The following is a 17,646-nucleotide window of genomic DNA, read 5'->3' on the forward strand; positions in this document are numbered from 1 at the left end:
TAATTAAGCAGCCAAAAAAGCACTTGAAGAACAACTAGCAAAAGACACAAAAACTAGCAGCATTTTTTTTAAAGTACATCAGAAGCAGGAAGCCTGTCAAACAATCAGTGGAGCAACTGACAATCGAGGTGCTAAAAGACCACTGAAGGAAGACAAGGCCATTGCAGAGAAATTAAATGAATTCTTTGCATTGGTCTTCGCTGCAGAGCATGTGAGGGAGATTCTTTTTAGGTGACAAATCTGAGGAACAGTCCCAGATGGAGATGTCAATAGAGAAGGTTTTGGAACAAATTGATAAAATTAAAGAGTAATAAGTCACCAGGAGCAGATGGTATTCACCTCAGAGTTCTGAAGGAACTCAAATATGAAATTGTAGAACTACTAACTGTAGTATGTAACCTATTGTTAAATCAGCCTCTGTACCAGATGATTGGAGGATAGCTAATGTGATGCCAATTTTTTAAAGGCTCCAGAGACAATTCTAGCAATTAGAGGCTGGTAAGCCTAACTTCAATACCTGGCAAATTGGTTGAAAATATAGTAAAGAACAGAATTATCAGATACATAGATGAACACAATTCTTTGGGGAAAAGTCAACATGGTTTTTGTAAAGGGAAATCGTGCTTCACCAATCTATTATAATTCTTTGAGGGTGTCAACAAGCAGGACGACAAGGGTGATCGGGTGGATATAGTGTAATTGGACTTTCAGAGAGCCTTTGACAAAGACCCACAGCTAAGACTCTAAGCATAGGAAGCAGTCATGGGATAAGAGGAAGGTCCTCTAATGAATCAATAACTAGTTTAAAAGATAGAAAACAAAGGGTAGAAATAAATGATCAGTTTTCACAATAGAAAGAGGTAAACAGCTGGGCCCACTAAGGATCTGTCCAGGGATCTGTGCTGTTCAACATATTCATAAATGATCTGGGAAAATGGGATAAATGGTGAGGTGGAAAAGTTGCCCTGTCTCAAAAAAAGATATATTAGAATTGCAAAAAATACAGAGAAAGGCTTCTGAGACCCTTCTGACAGAATGCCTCCATCTCAGGCAAAGAGAGTGAGAAGTTCCACTTCATTCATAGTTGCATAGAACCCTGGGGCCGGCACCAATGCATCGTTCATAATGCGATACCTAGAGTACTTTGTTCCTCTGTAACAGGGGTGAAACCACCGAAGTGGCTTCCAAGTTATAATTTGCAATCAACTATTCTATTAAAAAGAGAAATGTTTTATTTTTTTGACCAAACAAGTGATACTGATGAACAGCATCAAATCTGTACAAAGGAACCATATGTCACAGATACCAAATGAGCCTGTTCTCACCTGCGTAGGGATTTCCCTACCCTTTCAATGTAATATTATATAACAATTCACTGTCAGCAGCCTAATTTGACAGCCCAACAGTTACCTAACTTCTTTCAGAATTTGCTTACATCTCCAATCTGCTCCCATTTTAACAGCAGAGCTTCAGCCTATTGGGAGTAGCTGCTGTTTACTTACCTTCCTAGTTTTGATTAAGAGAGAGAATAAGAAAAAGCAGTTTAGACAAATGTGCAATGGTGATTATTCCAAAGAATTTCAAGCACGCTGGAATGAATCAGCACAATTATTGTAGAAAATCACAGTATAATTTAAAAGGGACGCTGTCAATTATCAATCTTACTTTAAAAAAACCCTTTCATGTTCTGTGTTGCTAGTAAAATTTTCTCCATTTAGGCAGGGTGTATCTTTGGCTCTTTTTTGGCTTGGGCAATAATTCTTAGCGTGCCCTTCATCAGAGGCTTTCCACCAGGTACACAGGAAAAGAACACTGGCTATCAGCTGGTTGAGTTCTATTACTGTTTCATGACAAGTCAGAAAGTTTCTGCTTACTTCCTTAGAGGTAAATCCTTTGGTCTAAAGTAAAGTTAACTAAGCAAATTGTTTCTGCTAATGAGTACTCCCTAACTGGCTCACACGTGAATCTTTTCTTTCTGGAGTTCTAACTTCATTTCTGCTTCACATTTAAGTTTCATGAAATTCACATCCATAGTAAATGGAAAGTTTTCTGGTTGAGACTTTCAGAATGTGTGTGTGTGTGTGTGTGTGTGTGTGTGTGTGTGTGTGTGTGTGTAAAATACTTTTTTCATACTAAGTGCCACTATTTTAAGGCAGGGCCGCCCGGAGGGGGGGCAAGTGGGGCAATTTGTCCCAGGCCCCGGGCCCCGCAAGCCCTGGCCCGGCGGCGGTCCGGGTCTTCGGCGGCATTTTGGTGGCGGGAGGCCCTTCAGTCGCTCTGGGTCTTCGGCGGTGGGTCCTTCAGTGCTGCCTAGGGTTACCATATTTCAACAATCAAAAAAGAGGATGGGAGGAGCCTAGCCCTAGCCCCGCCCCCCTCTGCCCTAGGCCCGCCCCTTCCACTCCCTCCCACTTCCCGCCCCCCTCAGAACCCCCAACCCTCCCCCCCCTTGTCTGTCCCCTGACTGCCCCCTCCTGGGACCCCTGCCCCTAACTGCCCCCCAGGACTCCACCCCCGACCTAAGCCTCCCTGCTCCTTGTCCCCTGACTGCCCCCTCCTGAGACCCTCCCCCCATCCTAACTGGCCCCCTAGAATCCTACCCCCTACCTGTCCCCTGACTGCCCCAACCCTTATCCACACCCCCAGACAGACCCCTGGGACTCCCACGCCCCATCCAACCACTCCCCGCCCCCTTGTCCCCTGACTGCCCCCTCCTGGGACCCCTGCTCCTAACTGCCCTCCAGAACCCCACCCCCTACCTAAGCCTCCCTGTTCCTTGTCCCCTGACTGCCCCCGCTGAGGCCCCCCCACCCTAACTGCCCCCCTAGGACCCTACCCCCTACCTGTACCCTGACTGCCCAAAACCTTATCCACACCCCCACCCTAGACAGCCCCCCCCCAAACTCCCGACCCATCCAACCCTGCTCCCTGTCTCTTGATTGCCCCCTCCAGAACCTCCCTGCCCCTTCTCCTACCCCGTGGCCTCCTTACCGTGCCGCTCAGAACAGCGTGTCGAGCTCCCCACGGAGCCCAACATGCTGCTGCGCTCCCCAGCAGAGCGGCACAGCCCGGTCCCTGCCCCCACAGAGTGCTGCGGAGTGGCGGGCTGGGCAGCAGGGGAGGGGGGAGCAGGAGCAGGGGGAGGAGCTCCAGACGGCCGGAGGCCCGATGCGAACGGCCAGCCGGCGATCTGCAAATGCAGGGAGGGGGAGGGAGGGAGAGAGAGGAGGGGAGTGATTTCAAGCTGTAGGGGAGAGAAGGGGGAAGCGGAGGAGGGCTCTGGCTGCCAGAGCCCCATGAGAGTGGCACAATCAAGCCAGCTGCCCTGTCAGCCGCGCATGCTCTGCATGGTGGTGTGTGGGGGGGAATCCAGACATTTACAAATTCCCCCCGGACGCTATTTTTAACTCAAAAAAGCCGGACATGTCCGGGAGAATCCGGACGAATGGTAACCCTAGTGCTGCCGAAGATGCAGAGTGACTGAAGGGCCCCCCGCCACCGAAAAGCCGCCGAAGACCCAGACTGCCGCCAGGTGAGTACAAGCGCCGCAGCTCCCCCGCTTTGCCCCAGGCCCCCTGACTCCTCTGGGCAGCCCTGTTTTAAGGTCACATCTTTAAGGATCTATCAGCCTAGAAACAAGTACTAGTCATCCCTTTGGAAAGCTGGGAATGTACCCTTTCTCATAGGAAAAAAGGAGGGAAGGTGTGGAGTTCAGAGATGCATGATAAATGCAATATTTTCATCTCCACTACACTCAGGGAGAGGATGGCTCTAGCCCCAGTTTGCCACTAACTCCCTGTGTGACCTTGGCCAAGTCGCTTCCCCTATCTTTGCTTGGGTTCCCCCATCGCTAAGGAGCGTATCAAAGCAGATAGTTATTGTTGGGTTGAATCCCCAAATTTTCTAAAAACAAACAAGTGAAGTGAAATGTAGATAAAATTGGAGGATTTACTATAAACTTAATTTTTTTAAAAAATGGGGAGAGGAGGGATGCAAATCACTCTGAATTACTAATTTTGTCACTGGAGTGCACTATCAATAACCTGAGACGCCACAAAGCATAGCTTCTGCTCTGTGCCCACTAAGGAATAGACAAATTATTTACAATTACATTTTATAAATGGGAAAAAAATGCTTCCAGGGAATTTTTTGATGATACCTCTCTCCTGTTCACAATCCTAATTAAAATGGATGGATTAAAATCCCTTGAAAAATAGAATGTGTGAGAGGGCTGGATTATATACTGTACACTTGTGGGTTTTTTTATATATACAGAAATAACATGGGCAGAAGATTAACTATAGTTTCAGAGTATTTCTGGGTTGGATAAACAGTAACAAGACCTGATGAATGAATAATTTCAATTTCAGTAAGCTAAAAAACTGCATAAACACAGCCAATAGACCAGAGTCTGTGTTTATGGCACTTCACCCTCCCACTGTGGCCGTCTGCTCCATTCTTCAGCTGATGAGGTTGTTAACGTAAGTACTGTCTGCTCACAAGAAGCAAATAAAAAGGACAAAAGGGAAAAGTGAGATGTCACATAGAAAAACTTGCCCCTCTTTGTTACGGTAGGGTCTCAACCTGAGCAGCCATTTTTTTTTCAAAAATAGGCAGTGTGGCCTTTTTTTTTTTTTTTTGAAACATACTAAAGTTATCTGCCAGTCACTTAGGATCCAGCTGTAATTTTCTGCAGTAAATCATAACGAGATGATATTATGGAGAGGTCAATAGCAGTTTAGGTTGCAATCTAGCTTCCATTCTGTCTCATCTCCATTCTCTCCCTAACTTTTACCAGGATAGGGATTGTCCTGAAAAGATTATGATTCACGGAGAGGACAGCAATTCCTGCCTTATGATTCCCAACAGGAGAGGACAAACACTTCAGATTACACTGGTCTACAATTTTTGAGAAGTCGTCTGCTTCAGAGATAAAATGTGCTATTTATTATGTATTTTGATGTGCTGAATTCAAATATGACAATTAAAACAACTGATTGGCTACTGTTTCTAAGATATTTAAGTTTTTACATTTTATGTCTATGTATATTGTGTAGATAGTAGAATTTTAATCATAAATTGTAAACCTAGGTCTTTTCATGTGTTTATGGTTGCTTTACATGATAATATTTCACCTGTCCTGTTTATGTAACACTTTAAAAATCAGCAAAAGGGTTATATAAATAAAATTCATTATGAAACAAAAGGCAAAAAACTATTCTGTACATAGTTTAGTCCTATTCAGTGTCTACTCGGTGCTTCTTGGCTTGTCTCTTGTATTCATTAAATGGAGCATCTCTTGTCACTGTCCAGCAATAGTCTGCAAGCATTGATGGACTCCATTTGCCCTGATAGCGTTTCTCCATTGTTGCAATGTCCTGGTGAAATTGCTCACCGTGCTCGTCGCTCACTGCTCCGCAGTTCGGTGGAAAAAAATCTAGATGAGAGTGCAAAAAATGACAAGTTTCAGAGTAATCTTTAGTGACATGCTGCAACCAAGGCTTTTGTATGCCTTGAGGAGGTTTTCCACCAACAACCTGTAGTTGTCTGTCTTGTTGTTTCCAAGAAAATTTATTGCCACTAACTGGAAGGCTTTCCATGCTGTCTTTTCCTTGCCACGTAGTGCATGGTCAAATGCATCATCTCGAAGAAGTTCACGAATCTGAGGACCAACAAAGACACCTTCCTTTATCTTAGCTTCACTTAACCTTGGAAATTTTCCACGGAGGTACTTGAAAGCTGCTTGTGTTTTGTCAATGGCCATGGCAAAGTTCTTCATCAGACCCAGCTTGATGTGTAAGGGTGGTAACAAAAACTTCCTTGATTCAACAAGTGATGGATGCTGAACACTTTTCCTCCCAGGCTCCAATGACTGTCGGAGTGGCCAATCTTTCTTGATGTAGTGGGAATCTCTTGCACGACTATCCCATTCACAGAGAAAACAGCAGTACTTTGTGTATCCAGTCTGCAGACCAAGCAAGAGAGCAAGAACCTTCAAATCGCCACAAAGCTGCCACTGATGTTGGTCATAGTTTATGCACCTCAAAAGTTGTTCCATGTTGTCATAGGTTTCCTTCATATGGACTGCATGACCAACTGGAATTGATGGCAAAACATTGCCATTATGCAGTAAAACAGCTTTAAGACTCGTCTTCGATGAATCAATGAACAGTCTCCACTCATCTGGATCGTGAACAATGTTGAGGGCTGCCATCACACCATCGACGTTGTTGCAGGCTACAAGCTCACCTTCTATGAAGAAGAATGGGACAAGATCCTTTTGACAGTCACGGAACATGGAAACCCTTACATCACCTGCCAGGAGATTCCACTGCTGTAGTCTGGAGCCCAACAGCTCTGCCTTACTCTTGGGTAGTTCCAAATCCCTGACAAGGTCATTCAGTTCACCTTATGTTATGAGGTGTGGTTCAGAGGAGGAGGATGGGAGAAAATGTGGGTCCTGTGACATTGATGGTTCAGGACCAGAAGTTTCATCCTCTTCCTCGTCTGACTCAAGTGAGAATGATTCTGGTGCATCAGGAACCGGCAGTCCTTCTCCGTGGGGTACTGGGCATATAGCTGATGGAATGTTTGGATAATGCACAGTCCACCTTTTCTTCTTTGACACACCTTTCCCAACTGGAGGCACCATGCAGAAGTAACAATTGCTGGTATGATCTGTTGGCTCTCTCCAAATCATTGGCACTGCAAAAGGCATAGATTTCCTTTTCCTGTTCAACCACTGGCGAAGATTTGTTGCACAAGTGTTGCAGCATATGTGTGAGGCCCACCTCTTGTCCTGATCTCCAATTTTGCAGCCAAAATAAAGGTGATAGGCTTTCTTAACCATAGTGGTTATACTGCGCTTTTGTGGTGAAGTGACTTTTGCATCACAAAGATAGCAGAAGTTCTCTGCACTGTTCACACAAGTACGAGGCATCTCTGCTCACTTTGGCTAAACAGAAATGTGTCCCTTTGCAAAATCAAACACTGACAAATAAGAGAGCACGACACTATGATTTCTAGAGCTGATATAGGGCAATTTGTTCAGCAGAGTGATGTAAGCTTCGTTATGATTGCATCATCCATGACTTCTAGGAATAACATGATGCAATTCAGATCATGTATGACGCAATACCAGCTTCAGATTGCATCATTCATTGTTTTGCCTAAAAAGCAAGTACTGTCCAAATCCGGTCATAGATTTATTCACAGATCCAGTCAAAGATGTATTTTAGTCATTTCTGGTTTAAATTGAGATCCCTTCCCTTTATAACTCACTTATCCTCCGCCATTCCCAAGTCAAGGGTCGTATATACTGACTCAATAGCATATCTTGAAAACTAGAGCCAATCAACAATTTTAGGCATCATTTATTTCAGAAGCATTTTGGCTGTAGTGCAGTGTTACAAGAGTTTTTTAAAAAGCAACAGAAGTTAGTCTTAAAGGTGCCACAGGACCCTCTGTTGCCTTTTACAGATTCAGACTAACACGGCTACCCCTCTGATACAAGAGTTTTTTAGTGATTCGCTGTTACTATTTTTAATCAAGTATCCCAGGATTCTTTAGCCACTTTTCACACAGGAGTAAACCCTTTCCAATGTTAACAAATTCACACATGCTCACACATCTGCACACTGGACTGCACAAAGTTTTATGCTTGAAGAGGTGAAAAAGCCTAGTGAACTGTCCAGCTTAACAGTTCAGCACTTAACGTTTCATGCACATAGAAGTTTGAGATGCTAAACTGGTTGATTACTAGGCTTTTTCAAACATAAAAGTGTCTGCGGTTCCATAAGGTGGGGGGCTTCCTCCCAGCACCCTGCAAAACTTGTCCTGGATTCCTTGGCAGTTGCCATGTGGAGCTCACAAGCTCCTGCTCCTCACCTCTGCAGCAGAAGGGCATCCCAGGAACTCCACACAAAATGGAAGTCTCCGCTACTTCTCTCCCCTTTCATTGCTGTGTTCTGGAGCCCAGCAGGAGGGCAGTGGGACTCTGCTCTCCAGCAGAGTTTCAGGTGCACTAAGCCTTCAAAGTACGAACAGCAGCCCCAGCCCCACACCTCCCTCAGTGTCTTTTCTGTTTTAAAGAGCCAAGAGCCCTTCTCCTTTGTCCGGCTTAGGACATGTATTTATACGTATTAACAAGAAGGGTAGCTCTGGAGATCTGTACATGAAATCAAGTACAAAGCACAGAGTGAACTATGCAGTCTGCCTTTGAAACTGCAGTTACCAGCATAGGACCATAAAAATCCCAGCACTTAACGGGAACTGGAGTGTTAGCACTCCCAGCACCGGCTGTCTATCAGGCCATATCTTCTGGACCAGCAAACACAAGTTTTAAATGAACAGAGTCTACTATATTAACTCACAGCAGCATTCAGAAAGGCATGACAGTAATGTCTCTTTAGCAGCAAAAACTCATCTTTCACATAAGTTGCTCTATCTCCACTGTACTGCCATCCCCTTCTCTTTCCTTTGAATAAAATGACATGGGGTCAGCAGCTCTAACATGTGCAATCGTGAGCCCAGTAAAAAAGGAGACGAGGTAAGCAGGGAATGGCACATAACCTTTATGTTTTCCTCGCATTATATTTTATTCTGTGGAAATAACCTGTAGATGGGCATGAGTTGCAGGAAAGCTTACAGTAACTCCCAAAACACTCAACAGCAGGTTGGTAACTGCGGTGCCAGTTGGCTCCAATGCTGAGAAATGCTACCAACATGCCCATTTTTCCTAGTTAAATTTCTCCAGACAAATGAAAACTAACCCATCCAGCACTGAGAAGGCACAAGCCCACAATACACAGGGCTAGGAACCAGGGTGAAGAAAACAAATGAGGCTCAAGGGCAGCTCCACAACTTTTGAAAACTCTAAACAAGAATTTGGTGTTACATATTCACAAGATCGTGCATTTCAAAGGACAATCTTGTTTGGAACAGCAACTCCTGGAACACCCCCATGATTACAATAACTAATGCATATTACTAGGGGAGTTCTGATGCCTCTCAGGAATCACAAGGCTTGCACTGTACCATGGAGTTTCTCCAATTACATTAAAAGCAGGAGAGAAAGGATTAATTAAAAGAAGCAACGATGACAGTTTTTAAAATCCTGGGAAAAGACTTTCATGACAACAGACATGATTTTGTTTTACCTAATAAAATGCCTCATTCTGTGCCCTCATTGTACAATTTCCCTTCCAAGCCCAAGCAGCAGGCTGTCATACATTGTGATAGACAGCCTGACTGATGCTTTGCTAGAACATTATGATTTGCAGTAACATACAGACAAGCTCTTACCAATAGCGCTGAGAGCATGTTTGAGCTCCAAAGTAAAGGCAGTAAGTGGTACCTCTTCAGACACTGGCATGATTGCTACGGTGGAGAGGTTGCTGGCAGGGTTTCCAGCATCCCACTTGCTGCCAGTGGTATGCAATCCAAGAGGATGACCTGCCAAAAAAATTATGTAATTAGCCAACCAGAAAGCTGCATGCCCACTTGGTACTAGGTCTCCTTTTCAATTGTCAGGCTACAGGGAAATAATTATTGAATTATTTAATCTATTAGATGCACAATATCCTCTATTTATGCCAAGGCGAAGATTACAGACTATTGCATTCTAGACAGGCTGCATGCAGACTCTTATTTTCAATTACTGAAGGGGCAGGCTGTGGGTAAAATTCAGGCAATGTCAGAATTCAGATTCTGAGACTAGGTGAAGTGGGATGCATTTTCAACTAATCCAGGCTCTCCTGAGAGACGGAAGATGCTTCTCAACCTATCAGAGCTCAGCCCTGGCACAATGAATTTAGACAGCAGGCATCCTCTTGGCCTGGGAACGAACTCATTTAGTTAACAAAAAGTAACAACCTATTTCCATGGGTCAAAGGACTCTAGGAATCAACACGCACTTTGTATAGTCTTCCCAATCAGGGAAATAAACAAATATCCAGGAGGTCATTTCAGATACGGTCCATATTAGCATTTCAAATCTCCATTGTCCTTTCTTTTTGCATTTGTGGTGGGGAATGCCAGACCACTGAGGGAACCTGATAAGGAAGGGACTATTTCCACAACAAGAAAGTGTTCTCACACTTTTCACACTAAACTGCAAGTTCCTATTAAGTAGCTTTCTTGATATCTACATTAATGTGAGTGAACAAGCACATCTTACCAGAACCCTGCAGTACTTTATTTTTTAGTATTAAACGTGAAGATTCCTACTTTACACAGACTGGCGTTAGACTCACTGGGGCCCAGGACAGAAACTAAGGAGTGGGACCCCATTCTGCCTTCCTTACCTGCTTACTCACTGGATTTCTGGAATGCTTTGGTTTTATCAATATCGTAACAGTCATATTACTACTACTACTTTTGGGGGAATTCTGTGACAAAAAAATTCTGCACCCGATATTTTAAAATTCTGCAAAATTCTGCATATTTTATTTGTCAAAATAACATTATACAATCACACTAGTTTCAAGTCTTTGGGTAATTGATTTCAAAATACCTGTCAGCAAGTATGTCTGTAACAATACAAACACACACAAAAATCCCCCCAGGAGTAGAGTTAAAGAAACCCCTACAACAACCCAGTTCCTGTTTCTCTGCTCCCTCCCCTCACCGCCAGAGCCCAGTTGCGGAGTGCCCAGCCAACCCAGATACCCACCCCCCCTCTAGCTGCGGGATGCCCCCGCCCAAGGCCAGACACCTGTACTCCTACCCCCCAGAGCCTAGGGATCCAGAGGGAGAAACAGCCTGATGCTGGGTCCCAGGGAGTTTCCTGCGTGCCAACTCCTTCCTTCAGGCTGTACTGAGAACTGCAGTGGTGCAGAATTCCCCCAGGAGCATACTACTATGATTACTGCTACTACTGCCATTCATAATAATCATAATAATACAGTATAAAAATGACTTTTATGCAAGAAAATAACCAAATCAGAACACATTGACAAACTCATCTAAATCACTTAGAAGTGCACCCTCCTTGCTTTTGAGGAGGCAAATTCTTCAATTATTTTAGAGATGTCAAACTTGCAACAAATTTCGTGTTCAACTGAAGTCTCAGACAGACCATTCAGATGACCTTGTGAATAGATCTTCAGTAACTTTAAATGCAAGAAGCTTCTTTCTCCTGAGGCCACGGTTATGGGTACAGTCACAAGGAGATGCAATGTAATGCTTAGGTTTGGGTATAGAGCCACCAACTTTTCAGCATAGATGTAGTTTAACATCGCCAGAGGCAAATTAGACACCCCAGTTGACAAAGTATTTACAGCTGAGCATCTCTCGAGAGTCAAGTCATCAGCATCAATGTCACCACTTTTTGAGCCGAATGCTTGCAACTTTCACTTAATGCGTTTGCATCTATAGCCTTCCTCATCTCCCTGGTGCTAAACAGAAAACCAAACTAGAAAAAATCCAGCTGAGAAAACCTGTCATTCAAGCTAATTTCAGCTGCATCAACTAGTGGGGGGAAAAATCTTGCTTTAAGGTCTCCTCTGCAGTTATGGCGACATCATTTGAATATCCATAATCAAAGATCAATTTCTTCCTTTGGCTTCTCTGTTCAGGAAATGCTATTTCAATCCCAATCTGTTCGGCAATTTCTTGTGCAAAGGCGTGAGCAAACCCATTTTGTCTGAAATCTTGCAGAAATGTTAACACTCCATTGGTTTCATTTTTAAGGGATTCCATCCTTACAGTGGGGCTCTGAAGGAGTTTGCTTACGTAATTGATTTGAAACAAAACGTCATGCCACACAACAATGAAGATTATTAAGTGCCCTGAAGAGATCTCTCATAGAAGGCTCCGTGCCTCTGAGGCTGTCACACCATCTCTTTTCTGATCTGCATGATCTACGAGTGCTTCAAGAGCTCACTGCACTCGGTTAGGTGATATCGAAGCACCTTAACATGGTCAATACGAGACTTCCAGTGAGTGTATGACAACTGTTTGACTGTAAGCTGGGTAATGTACAGTTTAAGTATGGACCAGCGCTGAGTAGAAGAACTGAAAACAACAAAAACACACTGTAACACCCCAAAAAATGTCACATACAGCACAGATATTTAGCAGCATCCAAGTTGACCAAATTCTGTAACTGCCATAGGGCACGAAGAGCGCTTTTTTGTTAATGTCCTATATTCTTTTTGGTACACCTTGTCTTTTATCCTTCATATTGCTTCCGTTGTTATGGTTTTGTCCTCTGCAGTCAAAAACACTAATTTTCAAGTTCTAAAGGTGGACCAAAAAAGTGTCACATAGCATGTCGCCAGTAATGGCGTCAACAGCAAGGAATCCTGTCAAGGCTCAATCCCCACTCTGAACTTTAGGGTACAGATGTGGGGGCCTGCATGAAAACTTCTAAGCTTAACTACCAGTTTAGATCTGCCACCACTCCCAATGTGCTAATTCCCTTCCCTGGGTAGCCTTGGGAGACTCTTCACCAATTCCCTGGTGAATACAGAGCCATACCCCTGGGATCTTAAAACAAGGAGAAATTAACCATCCCCCCTCCTTTCTCCCACCAACTCCTGGTGGATCAAGATCCAACCCCTTTGGATCTAAAAACAAGGAAAAATCAAGCACGTTCTTAAAAAGAAGGCTTTTAATTAAAGAAAAAGGTCAACATCATCTCTGTAAAATCAGGATGGAAAATAACTTTACAGGGTAATCAAACTTATAGAGCCCAGAGGACCCCCCTCTAGCCTTAGGTTCAAAGTTACAGCAAACAGAGGTAAACACCCTAGTAAAAGGTACATTTACAAGTTGAGAAAACAAAGATAAATCTAACACGCCTTCCCTGGCTGTTTACTTACAAATTTGAAATATGAGAGACTTGTTCAGAAAGATTTGGAGAGCATGGATTGATGTCTGGTCCCTCTCAGTCCCAAGAGCGAACTCTCCCCAAAACAAAGAGCACAAACAAAAGCCTTCTCCCCACCAAGATTTGAAAGCATCTTGTCCCCTTATTGGTCCTTTGGGTCAGGTGTCAGCCAGGTTACCTGAGCTTCTTAACTCTTTACAGGTAAAAGGATTTTGGAGTCTCTGGCCAGGAGGGATTTTATAGTATTGTACACAGGAGGGCTGTTACCCTTCCCTTTATAGTTATGACAAATCCAATAAAATGTTCTGTAACTGAAGCCCCAACAGATAGTTCACAATTAACAACACGGAGTGTAACTGACAATTGCTCAGTGTGGTTGCTGTCAGGAGTTCTGTCCATGATCACATCAAAACATTCTGTATGATTAACTCTTTTAACAATAAAAAGAAGAACAGGAGTACTTGTGGCACCTTAGAGACTAACAAATTTATTAGAGCATAAGCTTTCGTGGACTACAGCCCACTTCTTCGGATGCATATAGAATGGAACATATATTGAGGAGATATATATACACACATACAGAGAGCATAAACAGGTGGGAGTTGTCTTACCAACTCTGAGAGGCCAATTAATTAAGAGAAAAAAAAAAAAAACTTTTGAAGTGATAATCAAGCTAGGCCAGTACAGACAGTTTGATAATAGGTGTGAGAGTACTTACAAGGGGAGATAGAGTCAATGTCTGTAATGGCTCAGCCATTCCCAGTCCTTATTCAAACCGGAGTTGATTGTGTCTAGTTTGCATATCAATTCTAGCTCTGCAGTCTCTCTTTGGAGTCTGTTTTTGAAGTTTTTCTGTTGTAATATAGCCACCCGCAGGTCTGTCACTGAATGACCAGACAGGTTAAAGTGTTCTCCCACTGGTTTTTGAGTATTNGCATATCAATTCTAGCTCTGCAGTCTCTCTTTGGAGTCTGTTTTTGAAGTTTTTCTGTTTTTTCACTTCAGCAGGTGGGTATTGTAGTTTTAAGAATGCTTGATAGAGATCTTGTAGATGCTTGTCTCTATCCGAGGGATTGGAGCAAATGCAAAAGGTTAATCTAATAGTTGGAGCAAAGGTTAATCTAATAGTTCGCCTTTGTAAAGCATCAGGGAATGGCATTTTTTTTTGGTAATTCAATATCCAGTATTTGTTTGGACCGCTTTGAACAAGTTCACGTCTCTGGTTGTCAGTTATTCTTTCTGGCGACAATGTCAGAATGACCTCAGTGGACTCACCTCGCAGATCAGTGTCCTCAGATTTGGCCTGAACATTTTCCCCAATTTCAGCTTGCGTCTCAAAATTCAAAGGTGACTTCTCAGTGGACAGAGTGACAGAAGTCAAACACTCCCCACTTTCTGCCTCTTATGGTGTGAAGAATGTAACTAATGTAGGATATTTTCCCAAGAGTTTGGCCTTTTCCTCAGAAGCACATCTTTTTTAAGCACCACTGGGATATGAGCGTTTCATCTCTGGCTCTACTTTTCCCTCCTGATAGTCTTGGTTTCAGGGCTGACCGCTTGAGCCACCCAAAACCAGGCTAAAGCCTGCCTGGGACTATTGATCGCCCAGCCCTATTGTGGGCTCATGGATGTCCTGCGGACTCTGGTCCTGGCCAGACAGGACTGGACTGAATGGCCTCCCTCTGAGCGGGAGAACGAGAGATCATTACAGCGACCAATTCGTTCTTTCAAAGTGCAGATGTAACAAATCATAGAAACATGATGAAGCTGCAATTCAGTAAGCAAATGACTTTGCAAAAAATATGCAATAAGAAATTGTTCTGCACTACAGTTCTAATTTTTTTTTTTTAGACTTTAGTACAGCAATTTTCAAATGTTTTGCGCCAAACCCCCCCTTTGAGTTACAATTTTGGTTGCGCTCCCCCAATACCTACTCCTCCCCTCTCAGGTTTTCGGGGAGGGGAGGTGTGTGCAACAGTCTTTTGAGGTGGGGCCAGCACTGGGTGCAGAGGAGTTGATACGGACCCACAGGGTGGGTGGCTCACTGAAGTGAGCCAGGGAGTGGAGGTAGCGCTCCCTCCCAGAGCCCCACCACCTGGGGTGAGAGCCAGAGGCCAAGCCCTGCCACCTATAAGTTAGCTTCGCAGAGCCGCCTATGGGGTGGGGTCCTGGGCAATTGCCCTGCTTGCTACCTCTTAACACTGGCCCTAACTTTAGAGGCCCAATTGGTCTGTTGCTTAGGGAGCACAAGCCAGCATGGCAATGAGCTATTTCTCTGTCAAAAGCATCAATTTTGTCTAATGATCTCTATCCCATTTCACAGGTCCCTAGACCCCTGGTTATGGAAAATTCTGAAGGAACACCTACTGTAAAATAGCCTGGAAAATCATCATAAATATATAAACATAACACACAGTAGATACTAAATAAGAGTATTCACTGCATTCAATTTTTCATTTGACCATATATACATTTCATTTATCGTTTAGGCAACAATCTAAACACCCGGGTCCCTTTCCAAATACACACACACACACACACACACACACACACACACACACACCACAATTAGATAGTTTTATTTTTGTTTCTGATTAATTTGAAAATCGTGAGGGTTCAAAGTTCAAATGCTCACTGCCTTCAAATAATGCAGTTCAGAAAATAGTTAACACATGTTCCCTATGCTCCTTTTACATTAGCTGGTTGGCTCAGCACGAACTTACGGGTTTATGGAAAACAGAGCCTATCAAACTAACTCGATATTTTTTTGATGAGATTACAAGTCTGGTTGATAAAAGTAATAGTATTGATGTAACATATTTAGACTTCTGTAAGGTATTGCATGATATTTTAATTAAAAAACTAAAAAGGTATAAAATTAATATGGTACATATTAAATTGATTAAAATGTATTAAACTGATACAAATGTATTATAAATAGGGAACTATCACTAGTGGGGTCCTGCAGGGTTTGCAGATGACACCAAAGGAGTGGTAAATAATGAAGAGGACAGGTCACTAATATACAGCCATCTGGATTGCTTGGTAAGCAGAGGACAAGCAAACAATATGTGTTTTCATATGTCTAACTGTAAACATATACATATAGGAACAAAGAACGAAGGCCATACATACAGAATGGGGGGTTCTATCCTGGGAAGCAGTGACTCTGAACAAGATTCGGGGTTCGTGATGAATAATCAGCTGAAAAAACGGTTACTTACCTTCTGTAATTGTTATTTTTCGAGATGTGTTGTTCACGTCCATTACACATTAGGTGTGCACGCGCCGCATGCACGGACGTCGGAAACTTTTTCCCTAAGCGGCTCCCGTCGGGCCGGCAGGGCTTCCCCCTCCCGCCAGAGCGGCGCCCCGCACTAGGGTATATATATCCCTGCAGGCCCGACCCTCCCTCGGTTCCTTCTTGCCGGTGACTCCGACAGAGGAGAAGGAGGGTGGGAAGTGTAATGGACGTGAACAACACATCTCGAAGAACAACAGTTACAGAAGGTAAGTAACCGTTTTTTCTTCTTCGAGTGATTGTTCACGTCCATTACACATTAGGTGACTCACAAGCTTACCATTGGAGAAGGGTAGGAGTCAAGGAACAATCAATTGAAGCACAGCCCTGCTGACCACTGCGTCCTCCCTGGTCTGATGGATCGCGTAGTGGGCTGTGAACATATGCACTGATGACCAGGTGGCCGCTTTACAGATTTCCTGGAGTGGAACCTGCGCCAAGAAAGCCGCCGAGGATGCTTGGGCCCTAGTCGAGTGAGCCCGGATCCCCAGGGCTGGTACGTTGGCGAGCTCATAGCACATGCGTATGCAAAGCACAATCCATGCTGACAAGCGTTGTGTCGAGGTAGGCAGGCCTCTCATTCGCTCCGCAACGGCAATAAACAGTTGAGTTGATCTGCGGAATGGCCTGGTCCACTCTAGATAAAATGCTAGGGCCCTACGGACATCGAGGATATACAGGCTGTGGTGGCTTGGGTCCGTATGGGGCTTAGGGAAGAACACCGGTAGACAAATGTCTTGGCCCATGTGAAAATGCACCTTATCCTTATGAAAAACTGTATAAGGAGGTTCTGAAGTGAGGGCTCTCAACTCCGATACCCTCCTGGCCGATGCGATGGCCACGAGAAACGCTACCTTCCATGAAAGGTGCATGAGGGAGCAAGAGCCTAGGGGTTCAAAGGGGGGCCCCATGAGTTTAGTTAGGACCAGGTTGAGATTCCACGCAGGGACCGGCGGGCGCGAATAGGGAAACACTCTTTCCAGTCCCTTGAGGAATCGGGCTACTGTGGGGTTGGAGAACACCGAAACTCCCAACTCCCCAGGATGGAACGCCGATATGGCAGCCAGATGCACTTTAATTGAGTATTTCTATAGAACTGTTAACTGCTAAGCTTAACACTAACTACTAAAGAACTGATAACTGTAAAGATAACACTAACGACTATGCTAAGGGACACTCTCAGACGAGAGACAGAGTTGTTCCAACGCCGCCACGGACAGTAAGAAGGAACTGAGGGAGGGTTGGGCCTGCAGGGATATATATACCCTAGAGCGGGGCGCCGCTCTGGCGGGAGGGGGGAGCCCTGCCGGCCCGACGGGAGCCGCTGAGGGAAAAAGTTTCCGACGTCCGTGCACGCTGCGCGCGCACACCTAATGTGTAATGGACGTGAACAATCACTCGAAGAAGAACAATGACTTTATTGCCTCTGCAAGCAGTGCTTGAAGGGGGGAGGGGAGGGTGGCTAGCTTACAGGGAAGTAGAGTTGGGGGGGGGGGTTCATCAAGGAGAAACA

General features: G+C 44.3%; 1 protein-coding gene across 3 annotated transcripts in view; it reads right to left on the reverse strand.

Moving 5' to 3' along the window:
• PNPLA7 (patatin like phospholipase domain containing 7) overlaps positions 1-17,646 on the reverse strand; it is a gene marked incomplete in the record, with an annotated part of 370,650 nt that overhangs the window by 151,053 nt on the left and 201,951 nt on the right. For all 3 annotated transcript variants that reach the window (XM_034793933.1, XM_034793931.1, XM_034793932.1), the window contains 1 exon segment: positions 9,304-9,453. In XM_034793933.1, coding sequence (XP_034649824.1) covers positions 9,304-9,453 — 150 coding nt within the window.

Source organism: Trachemys scripta, chromosome 17 (genome assembly GCF_013100865.1).
Source record: "Trachemys scripta elegans isolate TJP31775 chromosome 17, CAS_Tse_1.0, whole genome shotgun sequence".
Lineage (NCBI taxonomy): Eukaryota > Metazoa > Chordata > Testudines > Emydidae > Trachemys > Trachemys scripta.